The following is a 17,649-nucleotide window of genomic DNA, read 5'->3' on the forward strand; positions in this document are numbered from 1 at the left end:
TACAGTAGAGAATGTGTGAGGAAGTTTAACATGAAAGGATTGATAGCAAGTATGAAATAAATTAAAACATAGATTTAAGTATAAATAAAGAAATTATAGTTGCCAAATTGAATACAACTCCTGAGGGGAAAAAGCTGAGAATTTCAAGATTTTAAAAGGAAAATCTCTGGTAATTAAGGCTATTGGCATGAAGTCACTACTGTAAGAAACTGGCATATCATCATAGATAACTATAAAGAATGGAACGGTTTAAAGAAGTCTGGAGCCCAGTCCACTCAAAGCTGTAGTTATCTTTAACACTAATATTGGGCTGTCAAAACTGCAAACCAGATATAGTATTATACAAACAAAATAAAGGGGGTATAGTTCAGAGATCTTTTGGCCCAAGAAATGTTGCAGCCAGCCAGTTCCAACTAGAACTAAGGTAATTTGGCATGGGGCCCAAACACTACCTCTGTACCACAACACTTGCCCAGGACTCAGAGCCATCAAGAAGGCAAGGAATGCAGAAAGGACTACTCCATTACATGTGTCAGTGTATCAAGTACCTGGCTGTATATAAAGACAAAGTTCACACCCAAATGCGCTAGCTCTGTTGCACCATCATCTGGGATGTCTGTAAAATATTAAACTGTAGTGGCTGCAAATCCAACATAATGTCTGTTGCTACCACTTTTCTTCAGACAATAGTCCCGAATTTATATCCTGGCTTTGAAAAACACATCCATGTCCAGATGTACTTGAGAATTTCTAATAAATCACAGATTGATGGTTCTAATTGTATACTGTTGCTGCCCCATAGTCCAACAAGACATTGTTGCTATACAAGTCTATAAAAAGTCATTCTATTAAACCACTCATTGCATTCTACTTTCTAATATCCTTTCTGTCTATCCACAACTTCACCACTAGAGTTAGGAGACATTCAGAAGTATTTATAAGCTATGGATCACAACAAACAGGATGAGCAAGATAATGATAAACAATAGGAGACTTCACCCAAATAGGAACTAGAGTCTACATCTCCCTCTTAACATATGTATCTTTTGCCCCTGTTGAAACCTGAGGAAGTATTATTACCTGAAGTCTAATAGCACGTCATGTTTTCTTTCTCCTTAGAAAACCTCTTACCTCCTTCATGGTGGGAAAAGCAAAAGATGAATACCAACTACTATGTCTTCTTTTTAATGATGTACTCTCTCCCTTATTTCTTTTCTTTCCTTCTTTCCCTTCCTTCCTTCCTTCCTTTCTCTTCCTCCCTCCCTCCCTGCCTCTCTCCCTCCCTCCTTCCTTCTTTCCTTTCTTTTTTCTCTTTTTATGGCAGCACCTGCAGCACATGGAAGTCTCTGGGCCAGGGATTGAATTGGAGCCTCATCTGTGACCTACACCATTGCTTGTGGCAAAGCCAGATCCTTAACCCACTGAGTGGGGCCAGGGATTGAACCCTCATCCTCACCCACTGAGCCGCAACAAGTACTGCTCCCATTTTCTTTAAACACAAATTATACTAGTATCACTGTATTTCCCCAAACTCTTGAATGTCTCTAAGACTCTCCTCCCTTTTCCAAATTTATATGCTTGACACATTGTTACCACATTTCAAGTCTAGTCTCACCTGACTGATCTGAGAAAAGTGTGGCTATTTCTTTTGCATGCAATTGCATATTTGATATATTCTTCTTATACATGCTGTACGCCTATTTCCCCTACGTCTGTGAGAATAGAAACCAGGTCTTTAGATCCTTGTGTCTAGTAAGAATTTGAAAAATATTTGTTGAAACATGTATACCTAGTTATATGCATTGTTTCACTGATAGTTATAAATATATTTATATTCAACAATATAAGATCTAAAATAATATTTCACTCAGTGTCATAAAAGATCACTTGACCCAGATTTTTACATACTACCTTTTAATATTTATTTTTAATACAGAATGCCTTTTACTTCAGTAAATTCCTTGCCTTTTTTGGGGCAGTAAACCATGAGTTATATATAGAGCCTTTAACAAGCTTAGTTTTAACACCTACCTTTGCAAAAACAAAGAATTTTTTATTATTCCTGAAAAAAAGGTATGTTTAATAATGTGAAGAGGGGTTATTTAATGGTTATATTAATTTATTATTTATAATTGGTCTCTAACATTTTAATATAACTTCAAGTGTTACTATTATTTAAAAAAATCATGTTGTATGATGATAAAAGCACCATTAAAATGTGATTAGCACTATAAAATGTGATTTTATTTGCCTAGTGATGTATAAAAGTTTTATATACATGACAAAATATCATTTTAATTGAAATGAATCTGTTTATAAGCTAGAAAGAGATTTAACTTTAAAATAAGAACTCTATATTATTTGTGTTGCCTCTCAGAGCACAATGAACATATTTCATTTTGGTTTGAGAGAAGACACAACTTTTATTCCTTTTTATGAGAATAAGGAGGAAATATGTAGCAAGAGAATGGGAGAAAAGAGTGTATATTCAACAGATAAAGGGAAAAAGAATAAAAAGTATGACATAACCCACAAAACTATAGTCTTAGAGTAACACAAGCTGGTGCATGTCGGGGCACTTTTTCCACCACAAACACACAAACGCTGGATAACCTATGATAGAAGTATGTTGTTAAATTACGGTCAAGAATTTATTTAAAAAAAAAGAAAGTCAGTCTCATAAATCAGAAAAAAGAAAGATATGAAAGCCAGAGGGGTAAACACGAGTAAACTTTGCAGTAGTACAAAAAAGTTCAGATGCAGATATAGGAACTAGGAGAGAAAATGTGGGGTTTGAAGCCCAGGAGAATCTGGGATATGTACATGAGGCCTACTGAGGGAGAGGGGCAGCAACTGAAGTCTGCATAAAATGGAGAATCCCAAAAGGCCCTCTTACTCATGAAAATAGTGCTAGAAAACACTATCAAGAATATACCATTAAAAGCAAGAATCTGTCCAAAACTTTGAGTTGGAAGAGGAGGCATCCATACTAAAAACTAAACAAACAAAAATCTTGGTCTTTATGAGAGGTGACACTACCACATGGTGTGTAAACCTGCATCATGAAACATAAACTGGTCTATGACCAGTCAAAGTCCCAGGATCCCGGGAAACACAAATGCAAAATTTAAAAGGCTAACAAAACAAAACTGTACGAGAATGTCTATAAAAACAGTGTGCAAAAGTAGCCCCAAATTGAAAACAACTCAACTGATCATTTATAGCATAACATACAGACAAACTCTATTTAATTCATTCAATGCATCATATAGTAATGAGAATGCATGTCTGCCCATAAAAAATGTGGATAGGCTCCATAAATACGATGTTATACGAAAGAAGTAGACACAGAAGAGCACTCTATGATTCCATTAATATAAAGTTCCATGATAGTTAAAACCATCTATGATGTTGAAAGTTGGGATGGTAGTTCCTTTTAGGGAGTGACTGGAAGGGACACAAGGGGACTTTTGGAAAACTTGTGATTTTTAACTATTTTTGACTTAGGTGATGATAATGTGGTTTTATCTAGTTAGTGATAATTCAGTAAGCTCTACATCTTTAATTTGAACACTTTTATGAGGGTTTTTATGTCAATGAAAAGTTTCGTTCTGGACAACAGGGACCTACTGTATCACACAGGGAAATCTACCCAATATTCTATGATAATCTATATGAGAAAAGTCTCTGAAAAAGAATGGATATGTGTACATGTATAACTGAATGACTCTGTTGTATAGCAGAAATTATCACAACATTATAAAACAACGATACTTCTATAAAACTTTTTTTTTTTTGCTTTTCACAATTCATGGCAATGCTGGACCCTTAACCCACTGAGCGAGGCAAGGGATCGAACCTGCATCTACCAGATTTGCTTCCACTAAGCCATAATGGGAACTCCAATTAAACTATGAAAAATGGAAAAAAAGTTTCCTTCTTTCTTTTTAAAAATGGTTCTAAGATGACAGTCTGGATGATACTGTTATCCAACAGAGGAAGTCTGTGTTACACTAACCAGTGGAAGTCCAGACGCTGAGAAGTTGAGAAGAGAAAAGCATTACCAACATTACAGGATTACAGTTGGGGCTTCCCAGTGAAATATCTTCAAGAAACCCAGTAAATTATCCTGCTGGAGAAATAGTCAACTATAATCATCCATTAAGCACAGAGAACTCCACTGACAGTCATATGCATACCTGCCTTTTGCAACCATGCTTCTCCCTTTACACCCTCTTCCTATGCCTTTGCCCTGAAAAGGTCAAATTCAGTTGCCAATGGGTCTTAGGACTGTGAGCAGAGTGAAGGAGGTGATCCTGTTCTTTCTTTCCCCATCCCCCAGTTTCAGGCTCCAGGCAGCTGAGCTGGGGCAAAGGAGAAACCCTGAATTAAGTGAGAGTTTGTAAGTTTTACTGTACTGCTGGCCTATTCATTTTGATTTTGAAATGAGCTTGTTCTTCTGATTAAAAATTGTAGGATTGCAGAAATAAATCTGACTAGTATCCATGAGGATGCAGGTTTGATTCCTGGCCTCACTCAGTAAGTTGGGGATCTGGCATTGCCATGAGCTGTGGTGCAGGTCTCAGATGCAGCTGGGTTCTGGCATTGCTGTGGTTGTGGTGCAGGTCTCAGATGCAGCTGGGTTCTGGCATTGCTGTGGTTGTGGTGCAGGCCAGTGGCTGCAGCTCTGATTTGACCCCTAGCCTGGGAACTTCCATATGGCCACAGGTGTGGCCCTAAAAAGACAAAGATAACTAAATAAGTGAATAAAATAAAATAAAAATAAATTACAGGATTGGACCAAGATTTCATGTAGAGGATGGAAGAACTAGCCATGGAACAGGTTTTGTTATTAGGGATCATGCTGACATTGGCATTTTGGAAAAAAAAATGAGTATGTATGTGTGTAAGAATAATTGGGGTATTATTTTAATGTTGCTAGAAATATAAGTGTAAACTACTGGTCCCAACTAGAGGCAATTTTGCCTCCTTTCCCCACTTCCACTCTGGGACATTTCAAAATGCCTGGGGACAATTTTGGTTTATGACACTGACAGGTTATGTGCTACTAAGGAGAAGGCAGGGATGTTCCCAAAATCCTCCAATGCACAGGACAGTCCCCACAACAAAGAATTAACTTGCCCAAAATGGCAATAGTGCCAAGCTTGAGAAGTTTGGTGTTAACCATGATTTCCCACTTTTTAAGATCTATTTTCTAGGTCTGTCTGCTGAAAATGCCCAGAAGCAAAGACAACCATAGCAGCAATTAACAGACAGACCCAGACTGACTGTCATGTCTAATATCATTTTCATCTGAAAGCAACCAGGGCTCCTCAGGAGAATGGCTGATGCAGGACTACAGCAAGAAATGTACAAGTTGAGCCCAGGATACTTTGTTGTGACGGAGTTTGATACTACTGACGGTTAATGAAATTTGTCAAAACCACAGTGACCAAAGATCAGATAATTTGAGCATCAAAAACAATTTGGTTTAAGTGATTAGAACATATTGACTACATATAGTTTAAGTGATTCAAGCAAACTGATTCTACATAAAGCCCATGAGTACAAAATGAACTCACTAGAAAATACTATTGGAGGTTTCTAGGGAATAAAGTCATTACTTTGAAAATTGATAATTAAAGATAAATAACTATAGTTTTCAGGGCATAAAATCACTGTATTACCCAAAGCAATCTACAGATTCAGTGCAATCCCTATCAAATTACCAATGACATTTTTCAAAGAACTAGAACAAAACATTTTAAAATTTGTATGGAAACACAAAAGACCTGAATAGCCAAAGCAGTACCGAAAAAGAAAAAACAGAACTGGAGGAATCAGGCTCCTTGATTTCAGCCTATACCACAAAGCTTCAGTAACCAAAATGGAATGGTTCTGCCACAAAAACAGAAATATAGATCAGTGGAACAGGATAGAAGGCCCAGAAATATACAGCAGAAATTGAAACATTATAACTAAACCATACTTTAATAAAAAATTTTAAAAAATGTCCAGAAATAAACCTAAGTATCTATGGTCAACTAATCTATGACAAAGGAAGAAGGAATACATAGTAGAGAAAAATTAGCATCTTCAATAAAAGGATCTGGGAAAACTGGACAGCTGCTTGTAAAAGGAAGAAATTAGACCATTCTATAATACCATATACAAAAATAAACTCAAAATGGATCAGAGACCTAAACATAAGACCAGATACACTAAAACTCCTAGAGGAAAATATAGGCAGAATGCTCTTTAACATAAATCACAGCAACAATTTGTTTGATCCATCTCTTAGAATAATTACAATAAAAACAAAAATAAACAAATGGGACCTAATTAAATTCAAAAGCTTTTTGCACAGCAAAGGAAACCATAAAAAAAGAAGACAACCCACGAAATGGGAGAAAATCTCTGCAAACGAAGAAATTGACAAGGGCTTAATCTGCAAAATATACAAACAACTCATACAACTCAACGTGCAACCAAACTGAAAAATGGGCAGAAGATCTAAATAGACATTTTCCAAAGAAGAAATATAGGTAGCCAATAGGCACATGAAAAGATGCCATATATCACAAATTATTAAAGAAATGCAAATCAAAACTACAATGAAGGACAACTTCACACCAGTCAGAATGGACACACACTGATTAGAATGCCCATCTTTAAGAAGTCTACAAATAGCAAATGCTGGAGAGGGTGTGAAGAAAAGGGAACCCTCCTGCACTGTTGGTGGGAGTGTAAATTGGTACAATCTCTATGGAAAACAGTATGGAGGTTCCTCAGAAACCTAAACATAGAACTACCATATATACAGCAATTCCACTCCTGGGCATCTATCTGGACAAAACTTTCATTCAAAAATGCACCTCTATGTTCACTGCAGCACTATTCACAATAGCCAAGACATGGAAACAACCTAAATGTCCATTGACAGATGAATAGATTAAGAAGATATGGTATATATACATAATGGAATACTACTCAGCCATAAAAAAGAACAAAGTAATGCCATTTGCAGCAACATGGATGCAACTAGAGACTCTAAGACTGAGCGAAGTAAATCAGAAAGATAAAGACAAATACCATATGATTTCACTTATATCTGGAATCTAATATAGGGCACAAATGAACCTTTCCACAGAAATGAAAATCATGGACACAGAGAAGAGACTTGTGGTTACCAAGAGGGAGCAGAGGGAGTGGGAGGGACTGGGAATTTGGGGTTAACTGATGCAAACTATAGCCTTTGGAATGGATAAGCAATGGGATCCTGCTGTATAGCACTAGGAACTATGTCTGATCACTTGTGATGGAGCATAATAATGTGAGAGAAAAGAATGTATACATGTTTGTGTTACTGGGTCACCTTGCTGTGCAGTAGAAACTGACAGAACACTGTAAATCAGCTATAATGGAAAAAAATAATAAAAATCATTACAAAATAGAAACAGACTCACAGACATAGAGAACAGACTTGTGGTTGCCAAGGGGGAGGGGTGATGGGTGAGGGAGTGGGATGGATGGGGAATTTGAGGTTGGTAGACACAAACCACTACATTTAGAATGGATAAGCAATGAGGTCCTACTGTACAGCACAGGGAACTATATCCAATCTCTCAGGATAGACTATGATGGAAGATAGTATGAGAAAAAGAATGTACACACACACACACACATTTTCATATATATATATATATATATATATATATATATATATATATCTGGGTCACTTTATTGTACAGCAGAAACTGGCACAACATTGCAAATCAAATATACTTTTTTATCATATAAAACATTTTATTTTTATTTTGTTATTAAAGTAGAGTTGATCTACAATGTTTCTTCAATTTCTGTTGTACGGCAAAGTGACCCAATCACACACAGATAGGTCCCTGTGCTATGCAGTAGGGCCCCACTTCCCATCCATTCCAAATAGAACAGACTACATCCAAAAATTAAAAAAAAAATCATTTTTGATTTGCTCAAACTTTAAAAAAAAAGAAATAATTAAGCAACTAATAGGCCTTCCAGAATAGATTTTAAGATTACTAAAACTGCCTTTTGAAAGAGAGAAAGAACTATAAAAAAGATTTTATAGCTGATAAAATTAGAAGGAATAATAGAAGAATATCACCCTTTTGCAATCTCTAATGAAATGACCACCACCTGTGAAGTATGAAAAGACAATTAAAAAACTCCTCCACTTTCCAATTACAGGTCTGTGTAATGCCACATTTTCTTCATATGCTTTGACCAAAACAACATATTGCAACAGATTAAACGTAGACAAAGGTATGAGACACAGCTGTATTCTGTTAGGGCAAACATTAAAATGACTTTTAAAAATGTACAACAATGTCACTGTTGTCATTAAATTTTTTTTGGTTTGGAAAATTAACATCTCATGGGTTTGCTATTTTTTAATTGAGTTAATAAAAATGTTTTTAAGTCATCATTTTTAATTCTAATATGACAAATATTGATAGGTATAATCCATCTAAACAAAAACTCTTTGGGCTCTTCATAATTTTTAAGTATGTAAAGAGATCATGAGACCAGAGTTTTTTAGAATCACTGGCCTGGGCACAGTTCTTTTCAAAATATTTAACTGGAAACTAATCATGTGGAAAAAAATCAGACAAATTCAGACTGTGGGAGTGTCTACATCAGCTGCCTTGGACTCCTTAAAAATGTCAATGTCCTGAAAAACAGACAAAAAAAAAAGGTGGGCAATCTCTTTAAAGACTATAGAGACTTGTTAACCAAATGGAATACATAGTTCTTGATCAGATTATGCATGAACAAATGATATATATGGGACATTTGGGGAACAATTGGGGAAGATTAAATACTGACTATATAGTAGGTAAAATTTATTACATCATTGTTAACTCTGTGATGTGATAATATTATTGTGATTATCTTGGTGTTGTCCTTAGGAATACATTTGAAAACTTGAGAGGTGAAATACTTTGTCTGCAACTTATTTTCAAATAGTTAAGGAGTTCCCACTGTGGCTTAGGGGGTTAAGAACCTGACAGTGTTTATGAGGCTGTGCGTTCAACCCCTGGCCTCACTTACTGGGTTAAAGATCTGGCATTGCCACAAGCTGTGGCATAGGTCACAGATGTGGCTGGGATCGGGTATTGCTGTGGCTTGGGTAGGCTGGCAGCTAGCCCAAGAACTTCCAGATAGGGTAGGTGTGGCCTTAAAACAACAACTAAAATAACACCCCCCCCCGCCAAATATTTAAGTACAACTATTCATTTACCAGTATTTTTCAAATTTCCTAGAAGCCAAAGTATTCTAAAGATACATGTAGAATGAAATAAAGGTTTGAAGCAGTTTTTCATATTAGCTCAACTGGGGCTGGTTATATAAAACCAGAGTAAGGGGAGAGGACAAGAATGAATCTCTGGCAGAGTGTGATAAAGAGCCAGACAAGAATGAACTAGTACGTTTTAAAGTATCTTAAGGTAAGACTCAGGGTTTTGATTAAAGTGACGAAAAAAGTTGTGGGAGAAGAAAGGTGACAAAATTTTATTGTCCTACACTATGGGTCAGTATGCCAGGAACTTATCTGGTTTATTTCATTTTATTTTATTTATTTTTTATCTTTTTAGGGTCGCACCTGCAGCATATGGAGGTTCCCAGGCTAGGGGTCCAATCGGAGCTGTGGCTTACGTGACATTGGCAGGTAGCAAGGGCCAGAGAATGGCACCTCCCATCACTTATACAAGAATGTTGCTAAGCTTCTTTATGAACCAGAAGGCACCCCAGGGAGCAAATTTCACTCAAGTATCAGATGAACATGTACTTCAGTAGAAGTTGGGCATAAACCCTTACACACATGTGAGAATGTACACTGCCTTCATCCAAGAATAGCAACACAACTCGACGTCAATTCCAGCATTTAGTGCTTCAAATAGGAGCTCTCACATCAGGCCAATTTTTATTTCCTGGTAGTTTACCAGTTATTTTTTCTTGTTTAAAGTCATGTAGGGTGTATGCTTTATATGTAAAATGAAAAATTTGTTCAATATACAAAGGTATAGATTTTTTACTTTATATTTGTTTGGGGCACCACGAGCTCTTTTGGTGTACAGAGTAAAATGATTATTTAATTATTAAACTTACTTCTGTTATCCAAGTTCTACTACCTATAAATCCTTGAATAAATCATTTAGCCTCTTGGTTCATCTGCATTTCAACCAGTACTTCAGGTGATTTTGAGGCAGCATGGTTTGAAGACTAAAATGGGAGGAACACTGGCTTATCAAACAAAGCCCAAAGCAAACTAGGAGCTAACTTTTGGACTCAATAGTGTGAGATGTTCAGTAGTCATCTATGAAAACATCAGGGTGGCAGCTGGATATATGAGTCTAGAGTTCATCAGAAAAAAACTGGGCTAGAGATAAAAAATTAGGCATGATCAGGATATGCATGATTTATCTAAAGACATGAGCCTAGATTAGATCTCCAAGGAAGTCAGTATATAAACAGAAAGGAAGGGGTCCAAATACTGGGCACTGGGCCTTCCAATGTTAGAAGTGAAAGGAGAAGAGACTGAACAGGAGCAAGTGAGGAAAATCAAGAGTGTCTGTCCTGAAAGCCAAGTGAAGAAAGCATTTGCAGGAAGGTAGACTGATCAACTCTCAAATGCCATAGACAGATAAGTAGGATGGGACTAAGAACTGCCTGCATGATTTTGCAATGTGGTAATTTTTTTTTTAAGGCTGCTATAGCCTATAGAATTTCTCAGGGCTCAAATCAGAGCTATGGCTGCTGGCTGATGCCACAGCCACAGTAATGCCAGATCAGAGCCACATCTGCGATCTACACCCCCACTTGGGGCAACGTGGGATCTTTAACTGAGCCAGGCCAGGGATCTGCATCCTCATAAGACACTATATAGGGTTCTTAAACCTCTGAGCCACAATGGGAACTCTGCAATGTGGCAATCTTGACAAGAGAAGTTTTGGTGAAGTGAGATAAAAGACTTATTGGATTAGGCTTAAGAGAGAAGGGGAGAAAAAAATTTATTGGAGGAGTTTGGCAGCAAAAGGAGTAGAGAAATGGTTGGATGAGAAAATCAACAGAAGTATTTGAGATAAGAGAAATAACAATGTTTACATACAGATGTGAATGATCAGAGGGGCAAAAAATAACTATTTAGGGAGCCTGCCTTTGAGTCTATAGAAGACAGGACCTAGCACAAAAGGGCAGAAGGCTGGCCTTGAAGAGGAGTGCAGATTCCTAGTAACAAGAGGAAAAGTCGACTGTGGGTTAGATGCCACACGAGTACATGCGTGGTAGCAGTTTACATGTGTGGTAGCAGTTTCTGGAAATTTTCTCAGTAAGTTAGGAAGGACAGACATCAGCTGAAAGGAAAGATAGGAGTGTGGTGTAAAGCTGAGAAGAGGGAGAAGGTAGAAGAGAGTCATCCAGAAACTATGGACAATGAAAGGACTGTTTGCAGGACAGATTATTTAGTCATAATATTCATTTTTCAATCCCACCTACCGAGGATGCAAAGTTTCTTTCCCTGGGAAATCCAGCTAGCAAGTTTCTATCCTCCCTGACATAAATTAGTTTTCATTACAAACCATTAGAACAAAGAGACACTAGATAATGGATAAGAAGTGATGTAATGGTTAAGTGAAAAGGTTCTCTGGTTCCAAACTCAGCTTTGCCATTTAGTCATTATTTGCCTGTGCAAGTGGTTTAACCACTTTATGCTTCAGGTAATGCATATAGCCAAATTCCTGGTATGTAGTATGTGTTACATAACGCTACTATTAATATTAACTATAATAATCATTGACACTCTGGAAGATTTTTTTAAAAGGAGTTATAAAATCCTATTTCCAAGTGTATGTAGTTATGAAACTTTCAATCTGTAATGTACTCACAATGTCTTGACAACAAAATCTAATAACAGAATCATCTATAGATATCTGTCTTTCAAAATGCTCTTTACATCACAAAGATGTATCACAAAAGGGAGTCACTTCCATTTTCCCATCAAAAAGCACTTTCTTTAATTTGAAAGGGCAGCTGACATGTTCCTTCTGCTAAGTATGTTCTAAGTAGCGTAATACTAAGACACCTGCCATCATAGGAAAGGTTGGCAATTTGGAACACATATACTTTTATAAGGAAAATATGTAGCTTCTCTTTCAATTTGACAACTCTTTTACAGTACTATTCCGTGAGAAAACCATTGTGTGGTAAAAGATTTTCATTGTCACGCCTCACTAGGTGGCAAAGTATCATGATTCTAGTATATCTTAAGGACCTTGTGTTAAAAATTAGCCACAGTAATGACATCTTGCAGAGCTTTGATCACTTAAAATTTCCTTTTATTTGCTGCAATATATAATTTGCCTATGAGGGAAGCAGCAAATGAATTTCATATATAATGTTACCTGAAATCCTTGAAATTTTTTTTAATGTCACAGTAGAAATCCTACCCATGGTTTATGTAGTCTTTCCATTAAATATTCTTTTAGTAAAGAGGGCAATTACCACTGAGACTACATTTTTGTTTTAGCTACTCATCAAAAACACCTTTCCCGTATATTTCATCTTTGAAACAGAACCTAACCAGTAAAACGCCATAATAAAACATCTGTTGATAACGAGATAATGTTAACTCAGATAAACTCTTAACTCTTAAAACAGTTCCTGTCCTCCAGCTCCTAGTCTCAAAAATCAAGAGGAGAGTGAGGCTGGGCAGAGAAAAGGCAGGTTCGTCTTCCTAGGTGGGCTAACAAATGGATACTAACTAATCAGGAGATTTCATGGACTCTCCCTCCATGAGATCTAGAATCTTTTCCTTTGGAGTAAAACAGCTGGTTTTAAGCATGATGTAAAAAAAAAAAAAAAAAAAAAAAATTGAGACTAGATGGATTTGGCAGTGGACTGCTTGAGACCCAGGCCACACAAGCTTGCTCCAATCATTTCATTAGGCTGGAGTAATACAACCGCACATTTTACTGAATTGAATTTTTTGGTGATTACCTTTTGGCAATAACTCACTGTAATATAAATGAAGACATATAAAACTCTGTGTGCTTTCACTTGTCTATTAAACCTCCCACACTATAATTTTTTCTAATATTTATTTCTTTAAATCTTGAGCAATGTTTTCTACGTATCTTTCAAAAGTATTTGCTGAATGCACTAAGCTGCCCACCTGTTTTTTTCACATGTATTTTTTGTTTTAGATGTATTATTTCAGTCATTTATATCATGGTAGGAAGAACAGCAAGATCCTATATACGTGGGTTTTTACTAGGAAATCCTCAAAGAAGGCTTCCACACGTGATTCATTAGCTTAAGCGCTGTGTATGTTTGACTAAAATGAATATCACATGACCTGAAACACTGCTGAAAAATTGTACAGGTTTGTCTTTGGGTTCTAAGTACTAAATTTCAAATGTCTGGTTTATAATAATGGCTTCATACAGTTATGAGCCAAAATACCTAGCAAAACATAGTCTTAGAGAAAGGTGCTTCTTTTATGATAATGTATATAAATCCATATTTCAAATTATTGCCTTGATAAATTCTTTTTTTTTTTTTTGATTTCTTGGCAGATCTGACTCTACTTTTTCGAGCTTTGCATCTGAGAAACTGGAGGTAGGAGGAATTCTGGCTTTGTCATTTTTCTTGTTCACTGTGCTTAATTAATTATTGCTATCTTACATCTGTGGTTTCTTCGCAGATCCAGATAAGCTGCAGTACTCTGCCATAGCCTAAGAATGGATTAAGGGAGGAGTCTGCACCCATCAATGCCTCTGCACCCTGGAACTTGGGCACTTCCATTAGGAGGCCCCACATTCCATAAGCCTCTGATGTGTGCTATGAGAGTGTGCGCTAAGGTAGATAACACTGACATCCATAATTCATTTATTTTTGAACAATAATAAATATATGTTCTGGCATTTTCTTCACACATCTCAACACTCAGCCCTTGGGATGACTGCATCTTATTAGAAAACCGGCACCCTAGTATACATGGTGAGAAATGGCTCACTGCACCCCTAATAAATGCTCTTGGCTCATTCTGCTTCAGTCCTTTCCTTCTAGGCTCCTTTGTGACACATGCTGGACATCACCACTTTCCTTCATTTTGCCAAAGTAACAGGAGGACAGAGCAATTATGTAAAGTGAAAGTTCACTTAAGGTCTCAGGGGAGCTGGAGGCAGTAAATAATTCCAAATTTGCTGTCAGACATTAACATTCCTGGGGATTTAACAAACTGCCCCTGTAATAGGCAGTTTCTCACAGGCACTTATTTCTCTTCGTACTCTAACCTCTTACTCTGTTGTTAGGCCTTTTCTCTACTTCCTTACCCCTTGCCCCAGCTGCCAGCTGACAACCCTCTAATATTATAATTGTACAAAGAGAGGTTCAGTTCTTCACAGGTTCATTTCTCCCAACTCCATGTTTGCGCTGGACTGACCTTTGCATAAAGAAAACACTCCCTAAAGTGCTCTGCTTAACAAAAGATCAACCATTGTGGTCTCTACTGTCAATAACATAAAAGCCACCACAAACTCTGAAATATAAAGATTTGAAAAACTGACATTGACTATTTTTATCCAATGCTTATGCAGCCTTTTGCCCCCTAGTCATTAAACACCAGAGTTAGCTGCCTACTATCCAGTGCTTCCACAATTCATAATTTCATACCTCACATAATTATTACTAGACTGTATTTAATAATGTGTCTATATTTCTTTCTCCCTAGGTCACAAACTTGGCTTATTCATTTCTGAGTTTCAATATCTACCACAAATTCTGGCACAAAAGAGTCACAGAATACGTGCTTAAAAAAAATAAATCAATAAATGAACAAATAAGTGAACTTCCAGGCCAGAATGTCTCAATTCTCAGAAGTTATGCCATGCACAAAAGATTATATTAATATCCTGGTGAGTATATTATGTAGCATATAAAGCATACAATTTGAAATTAAACTACATCACCTAATCTATGTATCAGCTCCGCAGGTGTTCTCTATGACTCAAAGGCATCTAACATTTGTTCAAATCTATTTTGCATGATGCTCTGAGGATAATTAATCCTCTTTAATTTTACTTTCAACATCACTCCTTTATGTAATAAAATAATCATGTATTTCCTCTTTCTTTAGGTAAAAGTTCCTCTATTTACATTCCCCCCCCCCCAAATTCTTTGTGTTTTGGTTACCCTACTGAACTTGGTTCCCATCTACTCACTGAACCAATCCACTCCTCTGGGCTACCACCCTGGATCAGGCCCTAAATACATCATCTCCAGACTGTTCTCACAGGCTTATAATTTCCCTGCCTCATTTATTCCCATATGCTATTGATATACTAATTTTCCTAAGCTACACATTGGAACACGTCACTATGGTATTCAAAAATCTTTAGAGGCATTTCATTCTTTACTTAGTTACCTGACAAACACCACATTTTTGTCCTTCCAGATTTTTTCAACCTTCTGTTTAATAATTCTCTTCATTCCATTATGGCAGTGCTACCTAATTCTGGGGGAGTTTCACTGCCCTCTCAACATTTCCCTTTGAAAATCTCATGTGAGCAATCACCCCAGGAAAAACACATCAAAATGTTATATATAATTACAAAAGATTCTTGGATCGTTGACTATGTTCTATGCTTTAGCCAAATTGTGCTTCTGCTCATTCCATACTTTTTGTTTATAACAACCATTTACAACTCTTGCCCTCAAAATCATGTACTCTCAATGGTCCATCTAAAGAGTTATTTTCCCAATAAACACACTTTTTGGTCTCCCTAACTAAATATCATCTTTCTTTCCCCTCAAAATCCAAACCACATTCAATATATGCTACCTATGTTATACTTACAAGGTTGTATTACAGCTTATTTATCTGTTGTAGCATTCTGCAGAACCCAACATGGTAGTAAAAGTATAGGAAGAATAAGTATGAATAATTGTTTACTAAATATTGCAATTTTCAGGGCTGCTACATTGCAAAACTCCAGGAGGCACTATGTTCAACACATCTATAAATTTATTTCTTAGTACATGCCAAATCCCTTTGCTAAAACCTTTTTAGGATATGTTTCAGAATTCAGAATTGTTTAGATTTTAGATATCTGACATAGAGCAAAATTTCATATTAAAACACATTAATACTTATACAGAAAATGCATGTATATTTACGCAGCCTATAAAATATGAGTTCGGGTCAGGTTCTACTGCCAAATGAATTCAGATCAGGTCAGGTATTACTGAGAAGTGACAAAAACAAAACTGTTGTTTGCAGGTCTTTTTGTGTACTGAGATTGTGATGATGAATTGCGGACCTCTGTCAGTTCTTGGCTCCATATACTCAACCCGGATTCCTTAATTCATGATGCAGGGTACCTCAAGCTTTTCTCCTGAGTATTTTTGCCTAAAGTGTCACTCTTTGTTGGTCCTTTTCAACTTTCTTGGGTGCCTGAAGGTCAAAAGTCGTGCACCACTGCCACTAGATAGCACTAGGGGAGCAGAGTCTATCTTGGACTAGGTAGAGCTAGTGTGGATGGAAGTCAGGCACTAGGCGGATGTGGCCTCTTCAGGATATCCTTGCTTAAAGAACAAAGCATATCATCATGTCATATTCCAACAGTAAGTAGTTTGGTTTATTTTGTTAGATAGTTTTCTACACATATTAATATCTAATGGATGAAATTATTTTCACCCAAAAGGATACTGTTACTTGCTTTTTCACAAAATCATATGTTTAAGGTATCTTTTCACATCTGCAATATAGACAGGTAGCTCTCTTTTTTAAATGTCACAAAGTATTTCACTGCAAAGGAGTATCATTATTTCTACTCTATTTTTAAAGGTTGTAAATAAATTCTACTATTTCCAATAAACCACCTTTTCTAACTATTACAGAACAAAGTAAACAAGCTCTTCCAGCATTATCTACTATTTTTGATAAGTTACTCAACTTAAGTCTCTGTTATACACCTCAAAAGTGGGGAAATGAAGAGAGATCATGAATATATAGCATTTAGCATGGTTTCTGTCACACAGGCTGTCAGTAATGTCACTATTGATACCTTCTTCCTTTTTTTTTTTTTTTTTTTTCTTGCTATTTTAGGGCCAAACCAGTGGCATATGGAAATTCCCAGGCTAGCGATCAAATCAGAGATACAGCTCATGACAACACTGGGTCCCTGACCCACTGAGCAAACCAGGGATCCAACCCACATCTTCATGGATACTGGTTGGATTTGTTTTTGCTGCACCACAACAGGAACTCAGGTACCTTCTTCCTTGATGCATGTCATCACTCCAAGTCTGCATCACATAATTTAATTAAGCACTAAACTAGGCTGCCTGCAAGCTCCTTGAAATCAAAGACTGTACCTTCTACTGTAAAGGCCGTAAGGATCCAGTAGAAAGAGCAAGAGCCCCAGGAATTGAGTTCTGTTCTTCTTCTCACTAAATGGATGAACCTTATCTGTACAATGAGGAAAATAAAATCTGCCTGAGAGGATTGTTGTGTGGGTTAAATAAGTTAGTACGTGTAAAAAAAAATTAGGAGAGTGCCTACACTTAGCACACACTTAATAAATGATAACCATTAATTTCACACTTTAATTT

General features: G+C 36.7%; 1 protein-coding gene across 3 annotated transcripts in view; it reads right to left on the minus strand.

Annotated features, from left to right (window-relative positions):
- Nucleotides 1-17,649, minus strand: part of PGR (progesterone receptor) — a 93,566-nt gene that overhangs the window by 60,949 nt on the left and 14,968 nt on the right. The window contains exon 3 of one of the 3 annotated variants that reach the window (XM_084974525.1): nucleotides 17,286-17,506. Within the exon in view, the coding sequence (XP_084830651.1) occupies nucleotides 17,400-17,506 (107 nt within the window). The 3' untranslated portion in view covers nucleotides 17,286-17,399. 3 annotated transcript variants of the gene reach the window in all.

The sequence above is a fragment of the Sus scrofa genome, chromosome 9, assembly GCF_054392235.1.
Source record: "Sus scrofa isolate SSC_HxYL_T2T_F1_AM1 chromosome 9, Sscrofa_HxYL_maternal_Yorkshire_Landrace_v2.0, whole genome shotgun sequence".
NCBI classification, from domain to species: domain Eukaryota; kingdom Metazoa; phylum Chordata; class Mammalia; order Artiodactyla; family Suidae; genus Sus; species Sus scrofa.